This window comes from Coloeus monedula (genome assembly GCF_965178545.1).
Source record: "Coloeus monedula genome assembly, chromosome: 35".
Taxonomy (NCBI): domain Eukaryota; kingdom Metazoa; phylum Chordata; class Aves; order Passeriformes; family Corvidae; genus Coloeus; species Coloeus monedula.
Genome location: NC_138815.1, coordinates 3,199,591 through 3,215,886, shown reverse-complemented (window position 1 = coordinate 3,215,886; position 16,296 = coordinate 3,199,591). Strand labels below are relative to the sequence as shown.

The 16,296-nt window shown below is 62.6% G+C and overlaps 1 protein-coding gene across 1 annotated transcript; it reads left to right on the top strand.

Annotated features, from left to right (window-relative positions):
* Positions 1-5,994: 5,994 nt before the first annotated feature.
* LYPD3 (LY6/PLAUR domain containing 3) lies at positions 5,995-8,972 on the top strand (the record flags this gene model as incomplete). Its single annotated transcript, XM_082299904.1, has 5 exons — positions 5,995-6,114; positions 6,769-6,891; positions 7,096-7,272; positions 7,899-8,036; positions 8,113-8,972. The coding sequence occupies exons 1-5, from the start codon at positions 6,054-6,056 to the stop codon at positions 8,970-8,972; spliced, it is 1,359 nt and encodes a 452-aa protein (XP_082156030.1). The 5' UTR covers positions 5,995-6,053.
* Positions 8,973-16,296: the final 7,324 nt, after the last annotated feature.

The following is a 16,296-nucleotide window of genomic DNA, read 5'->3' as shown; positions in this document are numbered from 1 at the left end:
CGAGTGGTCATCGCGGGGGGGGGGGGGGGGGCGGGCGGGGGGAGGGGCGGGACCGGACAGTGCTCACCCCTCCCCCACCCCCCCCCACCCGCCCCTCCCCCACCCTCCCTCATCATTTCACCATTTCTGTCCCCAAAATGGGGAACTTGGGGTGGGGGGGAGGGGGGAGGGAAAGGGGGAGGGGCTTCGGGAAAGCCCCTCCCCCACCCCCCGTTATAAATGCCCAAATGCCCTCGGGGGGGGAGGGGAGGGGTCGGAGCCGCAGGACCATGGGGTGGGGGAGGGGCGGGGCGCTGCTGCTGCTCTGGGGGCTGCTGGGCACAGGTAACCCCTCCCCCACCCCCCGCCCCTCCCCCACCTCCCCATCTCCCCCCGCCCCTCCCCCCCCCCTCACCCCCCCCTCGGACACCCACCGGCCGGGGGAGGGGGGGGAGGGGGGGCTCCCCTTGACCCCTCCCCCACCCCCTCCCCCCCCCAGCCCCCGCCCTGCGCTGTCCCCGCTGTGACGTCACCGGCTGCCGCCCCGTCGCCTGCCCCTCCCCCCACGCCGTTTGTCGCCGCACGACCCTGAGGACCCTGAGAGGTACCGGGGGGGGGGGAGGGGTCAAAGGTCACCCTCCCCTCCCCCACCCCCCCATGGTGACCCCCCCCGGCCCCTCCCCCCCCCCCCCCCCGGCAGACGGGCAGGAGCTGTGGCGGGAGGAGGGCGGGTGTGACGTCACGGGCCCCCCCGATGTCGTCATCACGTTCCGCTCCCACGGGGAGCTCGTGACGCTGAGCGAGGAGCGCTGGGGGGGGGAGGGGCGGCGCCGCCCCGCCCCCAACGGCACCGGGTCACGTGAGTTCACACTGGGGGGGACTGGGAGGGGACTGGGAGGGGATTGGGGGGCACTGGGAGGGACTGGGAGGGGATTGGGAGGGGACTGGGAGGGGATTGAGAGGCACTGGGAGGGGATTGGGAGGGGACTGGGAGGGACTGGGAGGGGATTGGGAGGGGACTGGGAGGGACTGGGAGGGGACTGGGAGGGACTGGGAGGGACTGGGAGGGGACTGGGAGGGGATTGGGAGGGAACTGGGTGCTACTGCTCCGTACTGGTCATACTGGTCCGTATGGGTTTAATACTGGTCCGTACGGGTTGATACTGGTCTATACTGGTTTATACTGGTCCATACCAGTTCATACCAGTGCGTACTAGTTTATACCAGTCCCTACTGGTCTATACTGCTTTATATCGGTTCATACTAGTCTGTATTGGTGCGTACTGGTTCGTACTGGTCTATACTGGTCCGTACTGGTCTATGCAGGTCTATACTGGTCTGTACTGCTCCATACCAGTTTATACCGATCCGTACTGGTCCGTACTGGCCCATACCGGTCTATACCGGTTTATACTGGTCCGTACTGGTCTATATCGGTCTGTACCGGTTTATACTGGTCCGTACCGGTCCGTACTGGTCCGTACTGGTTTATACCAGTCTATACTGGTCTGTACCATTCTATACCGGTCCGTACTGGTCCATACCGGTCTATACCGATCTATATCAGTCCGTATTGGTCCGTACTGGTCCATACCGGTCTACACCGATCTATACCGGTCTATACCGGTCCGTACTGGTCCGTACTGGTCCATACCGGTCTATACCGATCTATACCGGTCCGTACTGGTCCGTACTGGTCCATACCGGTCTATACCGATCTATACCGGTCCGTACTGGTCCGTACTGGTCCATACCGGTCTATACCGATCTATACCAGTCCGTATTGGTCCGTACTGGTCCGTACTGGTCCATACCGGTCCGTACTGGTCCGTACCGGTCTATACCGATCTATACCGGTCCGTACTGGTCTGTACTGGTCCATACCGGTTTATACCGGTCTATACCGATCTATACCAGTCCGTACTGGTCCATACCGGTCTATACCGGTCCGTACTGGTCCGTACTGGTCCATACCGGTCCGTACCGGTCCCCAGCGGCCGCAGGGCGCCCCCTGCTGTGCCCCACCTGCGACAGCTCCGACGGCTCCTGCGGGCGCCCCCTGGCGGCGCTGCCGTGCCCCCGCCCCCACGATCTCTGCCTGGACCTGAGCGCCCGGGGCCCGGCCGGAGGTGGGGGAGGGGCGGGGAGGGGTCCTGGGGGGGGGAGGGGGCCCGGCCGGAGGTGGGGGAGGGGCGGGGAGGGGTCCTGGAGGGGAGGGAGGGGGCACCGGGGGGAGGGGGCATAGAGGAGGAAGGGTCTCGGGGGGGGGGGGAGGGGTCGCATTGGGGGGAGGGGCACGGTGGGGGAGGGATCGTGATGGGGGAGGGGTCACGGTGGGGGGAGGGGTCCTGGGTGGGGGAGGGGCCGCCCCCCGTGACCCCGTGACCCCCCGCAGTGGGGGAGGGGCGGCTCCGGGGCTGCGGCTCGGCCGGGCCCTGCCGGGGCCTCCTCGCCTTCGACTCCGGCAGCGGCCGCCGGGTGAAGCTGCGGTGCTGCCAGAGCGGCCAGTGCGAGCCGGGTGCGGACTGGGGGCACTGGGAGGGACTGGGAGGGCCTGGGAGGGGATTGGGAGGGGATTGGGGGCATTGGGAGGGGACTGGGAGGGACTGGGAGGGGATTTGAGGGGACTGGGAGGGGATTGGGGGGCACTGGGAGGGGATTGGGGGGCACTGGGAGGGACTGGGGGGCACTGGGAGGGACTGGGAGGGCACTGGGAGGGACTGGGAGGGGATTGGGAGGGGATTGGGAGGGACTGGGAGGGCACTGGGAGGGGATTTGAGGGGACTGGGAGGGGATTGGGGGGCACTGGGAGGGGATTGGGGGGCACTGGGAGGGACTGGGAGGGCACTGGGAGGGGATTTGAGGGGACTGGGAGGGGATTGGGGGGCACTGGGAGGGGATTGGGGGGCACTGGGAGGGACTGGGGGGCACTGGGAGGGACTGGGAGGCACTGGGAGGGGATTGGGGGGCACTGGGAGGGACTGGGAGGGGATTGGGAGGGGAATGGGAGGGACTGTGAGGGGACTGGGAGGCACTGGGGGGGATTTGAGGGCACTGGGAGGGGCTGGGACATACTGGGATATACTGGGAGGGGATTTGTGGGGGCACTGGGAGCACTGGGAGGGCACTGGAGTGAACTGGGATGGACTGGGAGGAACTCGGTGGCTGTGGGAGGGGGAGTGGGATACGCTGGGAGGGGACACTGGTTTGTACTGGGACATACTGGGATGTACTGGGAGGGTCTTGCAGGGCACCAGGCGAGCTCAGCGGTGGGAGGGGGCACTGGTTTCTACTGGTTCCTGCTGGGTTCTATTGGTTTCCTTCTGGTTCCTACTGGTTTCTTATTGGTTCTTGCTGGTTCATACTGGTTCCTACTGCTTCATACTGGTTCCTACTGGTTCCTACTGGTGCAGAGGACCCGCCGCCCTCGGGGCTGCGCTGTTGGGGCTGTGACGGCCGCGACCCCTCGGGCTGCGCCCCCCAAGTGGTGCCGTGTGGGGCGGGGCTGACCCACTGCGGCCTGGCCTGGACCTACGGTGGGGCACTGGGGGGGCTCTGGGGGGGCTCTGTGGGGTCTCTGTGGGGTCTCTGTGGGGTCTCTGTGGGGCTGGGGGTGCCTATATGGCCTCTATGGGGCTGGGGGGTCTCTGTGGGGTCTCTGTGGGGCTGGGGGTCCCTGTACACTCTCTATGGGGCCGGGGGGGTCTCTGAAGCTCTCTATGGGGCCGGGGGGGTCTCTGAAGCTCTCTATAGGGTCGGGGGTCTCCATAGGGTCTCTATGGGGCCGGGGGGTCTCCATAGGGTCTCTATGGGGTCTCTGAAGCTCTCTATGGGGCCGGGGGTCTCCATAGGGTCTCTATGGAGTCTCTGAAGCTCTCTATGGGGTCGGGGGTCTCCATAGGGTCTCTATGGGGTCTCTGAGGCTCTCTATAGGGTCGGGGGTCTCCATAGGATCTCTATGGGGTCTCTGAGGCTCTCTATGGGGTCGGGGGTCTCCATAGGGTCTCTATGGGGTCTCTGAAGCTCTCTATGGGGCCGGGGGGTCTCCATAGGGTCTCTATGGGGTCTCTGAAGCTCTCTATGGGGCCGGGGGGTCTCCATAGGGTCTCTATGGGGCCGGGGGGTCTCCATAGGGTCTCTATGGAGTCTCTGAAGCTCTCTATGGGGTCGGGGGTCTCCATAGGGTCTCTATGGGGTCTCTGAAGCTCTCTATGGGGCCGGGGGTCTCCATAGGGTCTCTATGGGGTCTCTGAAGCTCTCTATAGGGTCGGGGGTCTCCATAGGGTCTCTATGGGGTCTCTGAAGCTCTCTATGGGGTCGGGGGTCTCCATAGGGTCTCTATGGGGTCTCTGAAGCTCTCTATAGGGTCGGGGGTCTCCATAGGGTCTCTATGGGGTCTCTGAAGCTCTCTATAGGGTCGGGGGTCTCCATAGGGTCTCTATGGGGTCTCTGAAGCTCTCTATGGGGCCGGGGGGTCTCCATAGGGTCTCTATGGGGTCTCTGAAGCTCTCTATGGGGTCGGGGGTCTCCATAGGGTCTCTATGGGGTCTCTGAAGCTCTCTATGGGGTCGGGGGTCTCCATAGGGTCTCTATGGGGTCTCTGAAGCTCTCTATAGGGTCGGGGGTCTCCATAGGGTCTCTATGGGGTCTCTGAGGCTCTCTATAGGGTCGGGGGTCTCCATAGGGTCTCTATGGGGTCTCTGAGGCTCTCTGTAGGGTCGGGGGTCTCCATAGGGTCTCTATGGGGTCTCTGAAGCTCTCTATAGGGTCGGGGGTCTCCATAGGGTCTCTATGGGGTCTCTGAGGCTCTCTATAGGGTCGGGGGTCTCCATAGGGTCTCTATGGGGTCTCTGAAGCTCTCTATAGGGTCGGGGGTCTCCATAGGGTCTCTATGGGGCCGGGGGTCTCCCTTTGACCCCCCCTGACCCCCATCCCCCCCCCCCCCCCAGGTCCCTCGGGGGAGCCGTGGCTGGTTCGGGGCTGCGCGACCCCTGCGTGGTGCGAGACCCCCGTGGGGCTGGGGGGGCTGCGGGGGGGTCCCGTGGGGCCGGGGGGGGCTCCCGTGGGGGCTCCCGTGGGGCCGCGCTGCTGCCGGGGGCACCTCTGCAATGGCCTCCCCGGGGACCCCACCCCCAGCGCTGCCCCTCCCCCCCCCGCGCCCCTCCTCCTCCCCCTCCTCCTCCTCCTCGCTGCCCCCCAAGTTTAGTGCCCCACACATTTTGGGGGGGAGGGAGGGGCCACGCCCTGCCCCAAAGGGATCGTCCTGTGTGTGTGGGGCAGGGTGGGGTCAGCGCTCCTCCCCCCGCTGTGGGGTGTGAGTCACTTGGGGGGTGACTCAGGGGATGCCGGGGGGGGGGTGTGGGGCTGGGTTATGGGGCGGAGCTGTGGGGCGGAGCTGTGGGGCGGAGCTGTGGGGGCAGAGCTGTGGGGCGGAGCTGTGGGGCTGAGCTGTGGGGCAGAGCTGTGGGGCTGTGTTGTGGGGCGGAGCTGTGGGGGCAGAGCTGTGCGGCGGAGCTGTGGGGCTGTGTTGTGGGGCTGTGCTGTGGGGCGGAGCTGTGGGGCAGAGCTGTGGGGCAGAGCTTTGCGGCAGAGCTTTGGGGCGGAGCTGTGGGGCAGAGCTGTGGGGCAGAGCTTTGCGGCAGAGCTTTGGGACTCTGCTATGGGGCAGCGCTGTGGGGCTGTGCTATGGGGCTGTGCTTTGGGGGCAGAGCTGTGGGGCAGCGCTGTGGGCCAGAGCTGTGGGGCAGAGCTTTGGGGGCAGAATTCTAGAGGCTGTGCTATAGGGCAGACCTTTGGGACTCTGCTATGGGGCAGAGCTTTGGGGCTGTGCTGTGGGGCAGAGCTTTGGGACTCTGCTATGGGGCAGAGCTGTGGGGCAGGGCTTTGGGACTCCGCTGCGGGGCACAGACCCCAGGAGCTGCTGTGGGGCGGGGAGGCCATGGGGCGCGGCTGTGGGCCACCCTATGGGGCGGGGAGCCCCGAGGGCCCCCCACCCTCGCCCCACCCGCGCCCCACCCCGTCCCGGCTCCCATAAATGGGGCGGTTCTGCCCCACGGCACCGGGGCCTGGCCGAGATGTGGGGCCGGGCCATGGGGGGGGCCCGGCTGCTGCCGCTGCTGCTGCTGCTGCTGCCAGGTACGGGGGGCTTGGGGGGCACTTGGGGGGCACGGGGGGATGGGTGGGGCTTGTGGGGCAGGAGCTGTGGGGTGATGGGGGTGCCCTGGGAGGCTGCTGTGGGGCAGGGGGGGTGTCAGGGGTCAGATCTGTGGGGCTGGGGCCCTGTGGGGCAGGAACAGTGCAGTGTCAGGGGTCTGTGGGGCAGGAGCTGTGGGGCAGGGGGGTGTCAGAGGTCAGCTCTGTGGGGCAGGGGGGTGTCAGAGGTCAGATCTGTGGGGCTGGGGCAGGGCAGTGTCAGGGTCGAGATCTGTGGGGCAGGGGGGCGTTGGGGGTCAGATCTGTGGGGTAGGGGGGTGTTGGGGGTCACACCTGGGGTCAGCAGCTGTGGGGCAGGGGGGGTGTTGGGGGTCAGATCTGTGGGGCTGGGGCAGCGCAGTGTCAGGGCCGAGATCTGTGGGGCAGAGGGGTGTCTGGGGGCTGTGGGGCAGCAGCCGTGGGGCAGGGGATGCCAGGGCGTGCCGTGGGTCGGGCCGGGCCAGGCCGGGACACGTCGGGGGCCCCGCGGGGAGGGTGCGGTGCTATTTGGGGCCGGTGACGTTTTGGGGCCGCGATGTGTGGGGCTGGTGACGGTGTGGGGCTGGTGACGGTGCGGGGCCGCCATGTGTGGGGCAGGCTCCATGGGGCTGCAGTGCCTGAGCTGTGGGGAGGACGACGGCAGCTGCCGCGAGGCCACCAACGTCACCTGCCCCACGGAGAGCGACGTGTGCACCGAGGCGCTGGCGGCCGTCACCTGGAGTGAGTGTGGGGCGGGGGGGAGCCGTGGGGCCGTTCTGTGGGGAGATGTGGGGCAGGACCCGCGGCTCTGCCCCATGGCGGGGCTGTCCATGGGGGTGTCCATAGGGGGACACTTGGGGGGTGGCCCCACAGCGGGGGTGGCCCCACAGCGGGGGTGGCCCCAGGGGGTCCCGGCCGCCCCCCTGACCCCCTGTCCCCCCCCAGGCCACGGGCGGTTCGCGCTGGGCGGGCGGGGCTGTGGCCGTGGCCAGCCCGGGACCCTCGCCCGCGCCCTGGAGCTCCTGGGCCTCGTGGTGTTCGAGCGGCGCCGCAACTGCGCCGGGGCCGGGGGCTGCAACCACCACCTGCCCCTGGGGCAGAGTGAGGCACTGCCCCTGCCCGGTACGGGGCACTGGGGGGTACTGGGAGGCACTGGGAGGGGAGCGGGAAGCAGTGGGAAGGGATTGGGAAGGGATTTGGGGGATCTGGGAGGGGATTTGGGGGGACTGGGAGGCACTGGGAGGGACTGGGAGGGGAGCGGGAAGGAGTGGGAAGGGATTGGGAGGGGATTTTGTGGGACTGGGAGGGACTGGGAGGGCACAGGGAGGGACTGGGAGGGACTGGGAGGGGATTTGGGGAGACTGGGAGGCACTGGGAGGGGATTTGGGAGGACTGGAAGGGACTGGGAGGGGATTTGGGAGGACTGGAAGGGACTGGGAGGGGACTGGGAAGGGACGGGGAGGGACTGGGAGGGGATTTGGGAGGACTGGGAGGGACTGGGAGGGGACTGGGATGAACTGGGATGAACTGGGTGGGACCGCCACGTACCTGGATATCCTGGCAGGGCCCTGGGAAAGCTGAGTGAAACTGGGAGCCAGCGGGCGGGGCCTGGGCCGCACTGGGAGGCACTGGGACACCGCTTTGGGAGGGCCCGCCTTGTACTGGGAGCTACTGGGACGGCGCTGGGGGGCACGGAGGGGTTCGGGGAGGGGTCCCCGCTGACCCCACCGCCCCCCCCCCCCCCCCAGCCAACGCCAGCGCGCGGACGCCCAACGGGCTGCGGTGCTACGGCTGCGCCGAGGCCGGGCCGTGTCCCCCCACCGCCATCGTGCAGTGCTACGACGACCTGCGGGGCTGTTTCCATGGCAACGTCACCCTGCGCACCGGTGAGGCGGCGGCGGGCGGGGGTCGGGGCGCGGCGCCCCCCGGGCTGTGCGTTAACGGCGGCGGCGCCCCCCGCAGGTAACCTCACCTTGTGGCGGGAGCTGCGGGGCTGCGTCCGCAACGGGAGCTGCAGCCGGGAGTCGCGCGGCGACCACGCGGTGACGCTCAGCGGCTCCTGCTGTGCCGGCGACCTCTGCAACGGCCACGTGGCCAACAAAACCTTCTTCGAGCCCGACCTGCCCCGCCTCGAGCTGCTGCCGCACGGCCACGCGCCCACGGCCGCGCCCGACAACGCCACCGCTGCCGACGGCACCGGCGGGGTCGGCGGCGAGGTGGGCGCCAACGCGACCGCCGGTGACCGCGCTGCGTCTGGGGAGCCCAAGGAGGCCGCTGGTGACGCCAGAACCGCCGCGCCTCGGCCTGGAATGCCCGGCGGCGACAAGAGGGCTGCCGGCGGCAAGGTGGTGGCCGGGGAGAAGATGGCGGCCGGGGAGAAAACGGCTGCCGGGGAGAAGATGGCAGCCGGGGAGAAGGTGGTGGCCGGGGAGAAAACGGCTGCCGGGGACAAGATGGCGGCCGGGGAGAAGGTGGTGGCCGGGGAGAAGATGGCGGCCGGGGACAAGATGGTGGCCGGGGAGAAAACGGCTGCCGGGGAGAAGATGGCCGCCGGGGAGAAGATGGCTGCCGGGGACAAGATGGAGGCAGGGGACAAGATGGCCGCCGGGGACAAGATGGAGGCAGGGGACAAGATGGCCGCCGGGGAGAAGATGGAGGCAGGAGACAAGATGGCTGCCGGGGACAAGATGGCCGCCGGTCACGTGGCCCCTGGGCGGCCAATGGGGCGCAAGAATGGCACCAAGGGCCCGGTGGGGCGGGGCCAGGCCCTGGGGGGTCCCGGGTGGCTCCTCCCCTTCCTGCTGCTGCCCCTCCTCCGCTGAGCGCGGGGCAATAAAAGGCTCTGCCGGAACCGCGGCGCCCGCGTGGTTCTTTGGGGGCACGGGGGCGGTCGGAGGGGGGTCAGGGCTGGATTTCGGAGGAGGGGAGGGGGGCGTTTGGTTTTCTTTTAAAGTTATTTTTTAGCTGTATTTTTTGTTCGATTTTTTTGTGGGTTTGGTTACGTTTTCAGTGTTTTTCAGGGTATTTTTTCAGTATTTTTCATCATATTTTTCGTTACGTTGTCAGTATTTTTCAGGGCATTTTTCATTGTATTTTTCAGTATTTTTCATCATATTTTTCGTTACGGTTTTTTTTTTCAGTGTTTTTCGTTACCTTTTCAGTATTTTTCGGTGTATTTTTTATTATATTTTCCCGTGTTTTTTGTTACCTTTTCAGTATTTTTCGGTGTATCTTTCATTGTATTTTTCAGTATTTTTCGTGACATTTTCAGTACTTTTCATCGTATTTTTCATTACATTTTCGTTACATTTTTCAGTGTATTTTTTGTTATATTTTTTCAGTGCTTCTTGTTACATTTTCAGGGTTTTTTTGTCGTATTTTTAATTATATTTTTCGTGACATTTTCAGTATTTTTCATCATATTTTTTGTTATGTTTTCAGTAATTTTTGTTATATTTTTCAGTATTTTTCGTTACCTTTTCAGTGATTTTCACTGTATTTTTCATTGTATTTTTCAGTATTTTTCATTACATTTTTAGTGATTTTCATCATATTTTTGGTTACGTTTTCAGTATTTTTCGTTATATTTTTCAGTGTTTTTTGTTACGTTTTCAGTATTTTTTTCATTGTACTTTTGAGGGGGTTTTGTTACATTTTCAGTATTTTTAACTGCATTTTTCATTATATTTTTCAGTGCTTTTTTGTTACCTTTCTGGTATTTTTCAGTGTATTTTTCATTGTATTTTTTAGTATTTTTCGTCATATTTTTCATTACGTTTTCAGTATTTTTTGTTATATTTCTCAGTATTTTTCGTTACCTTTTCAATATTTTTCACTGTATTTTTCGTTATATTTTTCATTTTATTTTTCGTTTCATTTTTCATTATTTTTCACTACTTTCAACTTTTAAATCATTTCAATTCCGTTATACCGAAGACGCCTTTTTATCCATTATACAGAATAATACAAATTTCACTCCCTTTTGGCCTTTTCCCCCTCACATTCCCCACGTGAATTTAAACCTCTAAAAAAACCCCAAAAGTTGGATTTTCCCGAAATTTAAACCTGTAAAATGGCGGGAAAATTATTATTATTATTATTATTATTATTATTATTATTATTATTATTATTACTAGTATATTACACTCAAGTCCGGGTTATGAATATAATTATTATAATTCTGATAGGATTATTTTTCATCATTATAAATCCTAAATATCAGCAGCAAAAGCCCCTCAAGGCTCAGGCAGCCCCTCCCCCCCAAAATGACCAGAAATGGGGATTTCGTCCCAAAAAAAGCTTTAATAAATACAACAGCGCCCCCTTCCAACGGGGGGAGGGGGGGGGGCCCAAGGGGAGGAGCCAGCGGCTCCCAGTGCTCCCAGTAAGAGTTCGGGGGTCCCAGTGGCATTTTGGGGGTCCAGTAAGAGGATTTTGAGGGGAAAAAGGGCGGGAAATGTGAGGGGAAAAAGGGCGGGAAATGTGAGGGGAAAAGGGCGGGAAACATGAGGGGAAAATGGCGGGAAATGTGAGGGGAGAAAGGGCGGGAAACGTGAGGGGAGAAAAGGGCGGGAAAGGTGAGGGGGGAAAAGGGAGTGGAATGTGAGGGGAGAAAAAGGCGGGAAAGGTGAGGGGGAAAAGGGCGGGAAAGGTGAGGGGGAAAAAGGGCGGGAAACATGAGGGGGAAAAGGGCGGGAAAGGTGAGGGGAGAAAAAGGCGGGAAAGGTGAGGGGGAAAAGGGCGGGAAAGGTGAGGGGGAAAAAGGGCGGGAAACATGAGGGGGAAAAGGGCGGGAAAGGTGAGGGGAGAAAAAGGCGGGAAAGGTGAGGGGGAAAAGGGCGGGAAAGGTGAGGGGGAAAAAGGGCGGGAAATGTGAGGGGGAAAAGGGCGGGAAAGGTGAGGGGAGAAAAAGGCGGGAAAGGTGAGGGGGAAAAGGGCGGGAAAGGTGAGGGGGAAAAAGGGCGGGAAACATGAGGGGGAAAAGGGCGGGAAAGGTGAGGGGGAAAAGGAAGGAAACGTGAGGGGAGAAAAGGGTGGGAAAGGTGAGGGGGAAAAAGGGCGGGAAATGTGAGGGGGAAAAGGGCGGGAAATGTGAGGGGGAAAAAGGGAGTGGAATGTGAGGGGAGAAAAGGGCGGGAAAGGTGAGGGGGAAAAGGGCGGGAAATGTGAGGGGAGAAGGGGCAGGCTCAGAAGGAGCCCCCGCCGCGGGTCAGCGTGAGCACGGCGTCCATCCAGATGCGCAGCGCTTCCGCACTGGGAGCCACCAGCCAGAACAGGCGCTCGTAGGTCTTGAGGCAGAAGGTGAGGCGCGGGTTGGGGCTCTGGGGAGGCGCGTGGGGGTCAGACAATGGCGATTCCCCCCCTGCCCGGGAGCCGTAAGTGCCCCCAGACCCACAGATCCCCCGAGAGCCCCACAGATCCCAAACCCCCTGGGCCGCACCTTTCCGGCCACGCGCCCGGGGTCGTACCAAACCTCCTCGATGGCCTGGAAGTAGATGACGCCCTTGAGCTTCGTCTGCGCCTGGTCTGGGGGACGTGGTGGGGTCAGGGGGTCACGTGGGACCCCAAAACCCACACAGCTCCTCCCAAAGCCCAGCATAACCCCCCCCATAACCCCCCAAGCGCCCCCACACCCACCCTGTACCCCCATTCTGCCTTCCATAGCCCCCAATATCCCCCCTTAAACCCCCAGACCCACAACATCCCCCCCGCACCCCACACCCCCCACACGCCACCTCCCCTTTACCCCAATATTCCCCCCTGAATCCCCCCCCAAGACCTTCCTGACGCCCCCCAGGCCCCCCCAGGTACCCCAGGATGACCCCCTCAGTACCCCCGTAATAGGCCAGGACCCTTCTCTGCGGGTCCAGGTGGAACCAGCGGCGCCGCCAGGTCTTGATGCGTCCCCCCATCTTGGTGAGGGGCCCCCTCAGGGACCCCCCCAGAATCCACAGGCCCCCGACAGCCTCGGGCCGGTGGCCCCGGGCCCGCAGGGCGCAGAGCAGGTCGGGCTGCGCCCCCAAAAACGGGAGTCGGCACCCCAAAAATGACAGCCAGGGACCCCAAAACCCCTGCCAGCCCCTCGCAGACCCCCCAGGAGCTCCCCAGAGCCCACCTGGCACCCCCAAAGTGGGCGGGAGACCCCCAAATTCCCCCCCCCCCCCCCCCCCAGGGAGCCCCCAAAAGCCCCCGGAGCCTCCCAAAATCCCACCCAGACACCTGAGGCTCCCCCAAACCCCCACAAGGCAGCGTCTGCCCCCCCCAAAATCCCCCAAATTACCCCAAATCCCCTCAAATCCCCCCAAATCCCCCCAAAATCCACACACAACCCCCAGGCCAGGTGAGACCCCCAAGATCCCCCCCAAAATCCCTCCAAATCCCCCCGAAATCCCCCCCAAATCCCCCAAATTACATCAAAATCCACACACAACCCCCAGGCCAGCTGAGACCCCCAAAATCCCCCCAAAATCCCCCTGAATCCCCCAAAATCCTCCAAATCCCCCCAAAATCCCCCCAAAATCCCCCAAAATCCCCCCAGATTCCCTCAAAATCCCCTCAAAATCCTCCAAATCCCCCAAATTCCCCCCAAATCCCCCCAAATTACCCCAAATCCCCTCAAATCCCCCCAAATCCCCCCAAAATCCACACACAACCCCGAGACCAGGTGAGATCCCCAAAATCCCCCCAAATCCCCCCAAAATCCCCCCAAATTCCCCCAAATTCCCCGAAACCCTCCAAATCCCCCAAAATCCCCCAAAATCCCCCCAAATCCCCCAAAATCCCCCCAAATCCCCCCAAATCCACCCAAATTTCCCCCAAATCCCCCAAATCCTCCCAAAATCCCCCAAATCCCCCCCCAAACCCTCGGGGGGGGGGGGGGGGGGGCGGGGGTCACCTCGGGAGGGGCCGCGGCCTGGGCCGGAGGGGGCGTGGCCTGTGGCGCAGTGGGCGGAGCCTCAGCCGCGGTGGGCGTGGCCGCGGTGGGCGTGGCCGCGGTGGGCGTGGCCTTGGCGGCTTTCCGCGCCTCCTTTGGGGTGGGGGGAGGGGCGCCAGGTGAGCAAGCCACGCCCCCTCCGACCCCACCCACCCCCACCCACCGAAACCACGCCCACAACCCTTTCAAAACCCCCATGCCACGCCCCTCTAGGCCACGCCCACACCAACCACGCCTCTCTAGGCCACGCCCACCTCGCCAACGCCCATCTAGGCCACGCCCACACCAACCACGCCCTCCCAGGCCACGTCCCATTACGTCACGCGCCACGCCCCTCTAGGCCACGCCCACAGCGACCACGCCCACCCCAGACCACGCCCCCCCAGAGCCCCCTACCCGGGCCCGCAGGAGCCGCTCCCGCTCGGCCAAGGCCTCCCGCACGCGGCGCTCCAGTTGGGCCAGCTGCAGGCACGTACTGGGAGCACTGGGAGCTCAGCGGCCGCGCCACTGGGGCCGCTGGGGAGGGGGCTCGGGGGGGGGGGCAGGGGGCGCCTCGGGGGTGGGGGGGGCTGGAAGGTGAGGGGGGGGTTTTGGGGTGGTTGTGGGAGGTTTTGGGGCAGTTTTGGGGGGATTTGGGCGGTTTTGGGGCAGTTGTGGGGGGGATTTGGGGTGGTTTTGGGGGAGTTTGGGGTAGGGGTGGGGAGGTTGGGGGGTTTTGGGGGGATCTGGGGCGGTTCTGGGGTATTTTTGGGTCAATTTTGGGGTCAGTTTTAGGTCAGCTACGGGTCAGTTCCGGGGTCAGTTCCGGGGTCAGTTTTGGGGCAGTTTTGGGGCAGTTTTGGGGTCACTTTAAGGTCACTTTGGGGTCACTTTTGGAGTCAGTTTGGGGTCCGTTTTGGGTCATTTATGGGTCCGTTTGGGGTCAGTTTGGGGTCAGTTTTGGGTCAGTTCCGGGGTCAGTTCTGGGGTCACTTTGGGGTCACTTCTAGGTCACTTTTGGGGTCCGTTTGGGGTCATTTTTAGGTCACTTTGGGGTCCGTTTGGGGTCACTTTTGGGGTCCGTTTGGGGTCATTTTTAGGTCACTTTGGGGTCCGTTTGGGGTCATTTTTAGGTCACTTTGGGGTCCGTTTGGGGTCCATTCGGGATCTCACCTGTAGGACTCGGGGTCCAGCTGCAGCGCCAGCGCTCCTGGGGGGACAAATCAGCACCCGAGACCCCCGAGTGACCCCCGAGTGACCCCCGAGTGACCCCCCCAGACCCCCCCAGACCCCAAATTCTGCCCCCCTCCCCCGCCCCACTCACCGTGGCCGTGGTGGGAGCGGGGCCGGGGGGGCTGGGGGGGTCCCGGCCGGTCCCCAGCCCGGCGCCGGGGGAGGCTGTCGGACCTCTGGAGGCCGATGGCGCCCTGGGGGCACGGCCGCGGTCAGGGGGGGCTCGGGGGTCACTCAGGGGTCACTCGGGGGTCACTCGGGGGTCACTCAGGGGTCACTGGGGTCACTCAGGGGTCATTCAGGGGGCATTTGGGGTCACTCAGGGCATTTGGGGGTCGCTCAGGGGGCATTTGTGGGTGCCAGGGGTCACTCAGGGGTCACTCAGGGGTCACTCGGGTCACTCGGGGTCACTCAGGGGTCACTCAGTGGTCACTCAGGGTCACTCAGGGTCACTCAGAGGTCACTCAGCGGTCACTCAGGGGTCACTCAGCGGTCACTCAGGGTCACTCAGGGTCACTCAGCGGTCACTCAGCGGTCACTCAGGGGTCACTCAGCGGTCACTCAGGGTCACTCAGGGTCACTCAGGGGTCACTCAGGGTCACTCAGGGTCACTCAGGGTCACTCAGAGGTCACTCAGCGGTCACTCAGGGTCACTCGGGGGTCACTCAGGGTCACTCAGCGGTCATTCAGGGATCACTCGGGGTCACTCAGGGTCACTCAGGGTCACTCAGGGTCACTCAGAGGTCACTCAGCGGTCACTCAGGGGTCACTCAGCGGTCACTCAGGGTCACTCAGGGTCACTCAGGGGTCACTCGGGGGTCACTCGGGGTCACTCAGTGGTCACTCGGGGGTCACTCAGGGTCACTCGGGGGTCACTCAGGGGTCACTCGGGGTCACCTGCACGGAGCTGCGCAGGGCCAGCACCCGGGGGGGGTCGCAGGGGGGGCCCAGCAGGATCCAGCGCCGGTCGGTGCGGTGCGAGAACATCAGCTGGGGGGAGGGGGGAATGCACCGAAACCCCCCAAAAATACCCCAAACCCGCCCCAAACCCACCCAAAATACCCCAAATCCACCTCAAACCCACCCAAAATACCCCCAAATCCACACTAAACCCACCCAAAATACCCCCAAATCCACCCAAAATACCCCCAAATCCACCTCAAACCCACCCAAAATACCCCAAATCCACCCAAAATACCCCCAAATCCACCCCAAACCCACCCAAAATACCCCAAATCCACCCAAAAATACCCCCAAATCCACCTCAAACCCACCCAAAATACCCCAAATCCACCCAAAATACCCTCAAACCCACCCAAAATACCCCATATCCACCCCAAACCCACCCAAAATACCCCCAAATCTGCCCCAAACCCACCCAAAATACCCCAAATCCGCCCCAAACCCACCCAAAATACCCCCAAATCCGCCCCAAACCCACCCAAAATACCCCAAATCCGCCCCAAACCCACCCAAAATACCCCAAATCCACCCAAAATACCCCAAATCCACCCAAAATACCCCCAAATCCGCCCCAAACCCACCAGAAATACCCCAAATTCACCCCAAACCCACCAGAAATACCCCAAATTCACCCCAAATCCACCAAAAATACCCCGGAATACCCCAAATCCTCCAAATCCCCCCAAATTGCCCCAGAATACCCCAAAATCCACCCCAAATCCACCAAATTTAACCCAAATCCCCCCCAATTACCCCCAAATCCCCAATTACCCCAGAATGCCCCAAAATCCACCCCAAATCCACCCCAAATCACTCTGAAACCCCCCCAAAATCCACCCCAAAATCCACCCAAATCCACCCAATCCCCTAAAATCCCCCCAAATCTCCCAAATTCCCCCAAATCCCCCCGAAATGCCCCCAAGATGCCCCAAAATCCCTCAAATCCCCCCTAAATCCCCCAAAATCGCCCTGAATCCCCCGAAATCCCCCCCAAACCTTCCCGAATCGCCCCAAATCGCCCTGAATTCCCCGAAATT